This window comes from Lottia gigantea (assembly GCF_000327385.1).
Source record: "Lottia gigantea unplaced genomic scaffold LOTGIsca_35, whole genome shotgun sequence".
NCBI lineage: Eukaryota > Metazoa > Mollusca > Gastropoda > Lottiidae > Lottia > Lottia gigantea.
In genome coordinates this window covers 224,381-228,426 of record NW_008709190.1, presented here as the reverse complement: position 1 = coordinate 228,426, position 4,046 = coordinate 224,381, and the positions used below count along the sequence as shown (strand labels likewise).

At 39.7% G+C, this 4,046-nt stretch overlaps 1 protein-coding gene across 1 annotated transcript; it reads left to right on the top strand.

Moving 5' to 3' along the window:
- Positions 1 to 223: 223 nt before the first annotated feature.
- Positions 224 to 3,618, top strand: LOTGIDRAFT_162620 (hypothetical protein; the record flags this gene model as incomplete). Its single annotated transcript, XM_009058635.1, has 2 exons — positions 224 to 1,096; positions 3,559 to 3,618. The coding sequence occupies 2 exons, from the start codon at positions 224 to 226 to the stop codon at positions 3,616 to 3,618; spliced, it is 933 nt and encodes a 310-aa protein (XP_009056883.1).
- Between the last annotated feature and the right edge of the window lie 428 nt (positions 3,619 to 4,046).

Genomic DNA, 4,046 nt, shown 5'->3' with positions numbered 1-4,046 from the left:
CTGTCTTCCATCGACCTCTACCACCTACCAATCGCCGACCACCAACCAACCCATCCAGCTATATCCCACCCCATCGCCGACCTACCTACAACACAGCCTACCAATCAAGAGGTAACCATCGACCTGACCAACAACAGAAAAGACTACCAGCCCACCGACGCCAACCAGTCCCCACTCATAAGGAGGAAGAACCCTTTGTGAAGGTGTTCTTCCAAGTTTTGCAATGCCTCCATCAGCTGTCGACGCGAATATTAGATCCCTCAATCGGACATGGCTCTGTAAGGTTACGCAGGTCCTGATCGACCATTACCAAACCACACTTCAAGAGAAGCTGACCACCATTCGTACCAAGTCTTTATCATCACCTGTCACCTGTCATGCCCTGTCCTGGACCCGTCGCTCCTATGGGAAACGTCTCACTCAAGCTGTAATCTCCAAATTCTACCAAACAATCAATGAAACAAAAACCAGAGTAACCATATCTCTACCAAATGAAATGGACACTACACCTGCACCATCTAGAGCCACCACGCTGCCGAACCAAACCCCTAAACGAGCCCGAAGTTCACCTACTCCTAGTCCAGCAGACATAGGTAAACGCTCTCATAGAGAGGGCACACCCCTTCTCTTTTCACTTTCAGACTCGTCTTCCCCTTCCACACCATCTGAATCTTCACCACGTGATCCAGGATCCGCCAACCTTTCTTCCTTCTGTGCGTTTTTGGACCAGCAAACCACCCCTCAGTCTCCATCCAAGTCGAGACGTGTATCCAGACCTTGCCCCCCTCGAACCAGATCCCAGTCCGTTCCCAATGCTACAATTCTAACAACTACCAAACCAGTACCAATCACACCGTCGACGACCATTATATCCGCTACCAAACCGTATTATCACCAAACCAAAGACAAATCATTATGGAAACTACCTGCTCTAAAGAAATCTACCTTAATAATTGGATCATCTAACCTGAATCGAATTACCAAAACCAGTTCAGACACTGAAATACATTCTTACCCCGGTGCCCAAATCCATCACATACAGTCAATCCTGGAATCATACGACCATAATCCCAAACCTACTACCATTATTCTTCATGTAGGCCTCAACAACCGTGATCAGCTACCAAAGACTTCCTTTAACCAAGCCCAGAAATTAATCGCCACAGCTAACAAAACCTTCCCAAACTCCAAGATCCTCTTCAAATGTATACCCATTTCAAATAAAATCTCGAAGAAAGCACAACAGAACCTCAGCACTCTCAACAACATGATGATGGAGTCCAGTATCAACAGCGCAACAATCTTACCACCCTACGAAGAAGAATTCGAAACAGTTGATAATCTTCATTGGTCTTCAGAAACAGCAAACAGCATCTATTTGTTTTGGATACACCAGCTTCAAGCATCGAGTAAGTCTTTAAACTAATTACTGGGGATAAAAATACTGAGAGGCCACCGCTAGGCCAAACTGTAGTTAACTTGAGCCGCAAAATTCTCACACCCCTTCAGCATTCACTCTTAGACCGTGGACTTAAGTTTATTCCCACACCAAAGATAGCTAACTTGAATTATCTCCGACCATCCATTGAACGATTTCAACGAAATCTTAGCTGCACATATTTTTTTCGAAACCACCCCCCACGTGGTGCTAGAACAATGTTTATTCCTAAATCCACGCGGACACCCCCTCAGGCCTTAAAAAGAGTGACAAAGGTTCATGTTGTGTCATTCTGAATAGGGAGGATTACGTTTCAGAAGCAGAGAATCAACTGAATAATCCTAAACATTATGCCATTTTACCGAAACCAATTTGCAAAGAAACTGCTAACATGATTAATAATATTCTTGCCGATTTAGTCAAAACTAGTTATCTCAAACAGAAACAATATGACTATCTGTCTGCCAAACCTGATTGTTGCGAGAGACATTTGTACACTTTGCCTAAAATCCATAAGAATCCAACCAAGGAGTGGTTTATCTCAAATAAAATCCCTAAAGGCCGCCCGATTATATCTGACTGTGGTAGTGAGTCATATGCAGTGTCAGAATACATTGATCATTTCTTACTACCTCTAGCATGTCAACATCGCGACTACCTTAAAGACACAACCGATTTTGTCAATAAAATAAAAAATCTTCGAGTTCCCTCTAATGCTATTTTAATTTCTATCGACGTTTCTTCTATGTATACCAATATCGATAACACTACTGGTTTAACGGCAGTTCGTAAAGCTTTTAATAAACAGACCCGACGATGGAATTCTACAGCTTTTAGAGATTTGTCTTAGTCGAAACGATTTCACATTTAATGGTAAAACATATTTGCAAACTTCAGGGACAGCAATGGGCAAACGATTCGCCCCTTCCTACGCAAACCTTTTCATGACAGAGTGGGAACGTGAGGTGTTGCCCCTCTGTCCATTTGACCCACTTTTTTACGGACGCTTTTTGGATGACATCTTTATGGTTTGGACTTATTCTATCGAACACTTTTGGGAATTCTTTGAAATTCTCAACAACCACCATCCTTCTATCAAACTAACCGCAAACGTGAGTGACAAAAGCATAGACTTTCTCGATACCACAGTCTTTAAGGGAGATTCCATAGCAGAAACAAATAAACTGGATATTAAAGTGTATTTCAAAGAAACTGATACTCATCAACTCTTGCACAAGAGCTCCTTTCACCCAAAATATACCTTTTCTGGTATAATTAAGTCACAAGTTTTACGTTTTCATCGAATTTGTACAAGATCTTCTGATTTCAACCAAGCCTGTACGATTGTTTTCTCAAAACTGAAAGAGCGTGGGTACTCTAAACGATTTTTACGAAACATAAAAAATTCCACCTTAGCACAGATAGCAGCTAAAAACAGACTTTATGCCGAAGTACCTCAAGGTTTAAGAAGTGCTCCATGTTTGTCCAGTAGATGCAAAACATGTCCCTTTATATCAGAAATTCATTATTTTGTAAGCAACTCTACGAATAAAAGGTACCCGATCCAGGAACATCTAACATGTGAACATTCGAATGTAATATATTTAATTTCATGCAAGAAATGCCCCAAACAATATGTAGGAGAAACTAAGAATAATTTACGAACTCGCTTTAATGCTCATAGGTCAGACATTAAATTAAAGAAAGACAAGCCTGTTTCTAATCATTTCAACCTCGACGACCATTCAATAGAATATCTCACCCTAATCCCAATTGAGCGCATAGAAATTGACTTGCCCGAAGATGAAACTACCAAATTCCGTCAATCTAATTGAATACAGCAAGACCTATAGGACTAAATATTCATCATAATGTAGGCATAGCACACTTTGTTGTCCCGTTTAATACAACCAGCAATCGAGCTAGCAAGATAGTTCATGCCCACTATAAGAGCCTTCAAGAGAAATTCCCCCATGTCTATAAGCAGAAAATGATAGTTGCATATTCAAAAAATAAGAACTTAAATGATAATATTGTTCATAGTAAACTAAAAACAATCAGTACATAACAGATACTATACTTCTCGCCCATCGGGCGAGTTATTTTTTTTGTAATTTCAGGTCAGAATAAGAACAAAAGAAAACCCAATATCAAGACCCTTAATCCTAATTTCTAAATAAAGTGTCTGCTCCACCCTAGGCCTGTACATTTGGGAGAATCAAACCCTCCCTTCCCCGAAAACTAACTAACATAGTCAAATGTGAACTTTACTGATATCTCATTAATATAAACCTGCATCAAGATCAGATAAACATATGCCCACTGGCAGCTGTCAGAAATAATAAAACAGTCTTTAGTGACTAAAGTACCAATTTTCTCATATTGAAGAAATTATTTATGCTGAATAATTCCACAAAATTTTTTAAAATCAATATCAATAACCCAAATACAACAAACAATTAAATCACACAACTCTAATCAAGGGCAAAAAACAACTTTTGACACGTGTTTACAAAGTCAAGGGCAATAACTCAAAAAATGTTCATCAAAAATATCTCTTGTTAGAACTTGTCCGAGATTTTATCAATTCCAATGATCACAGCAAGTT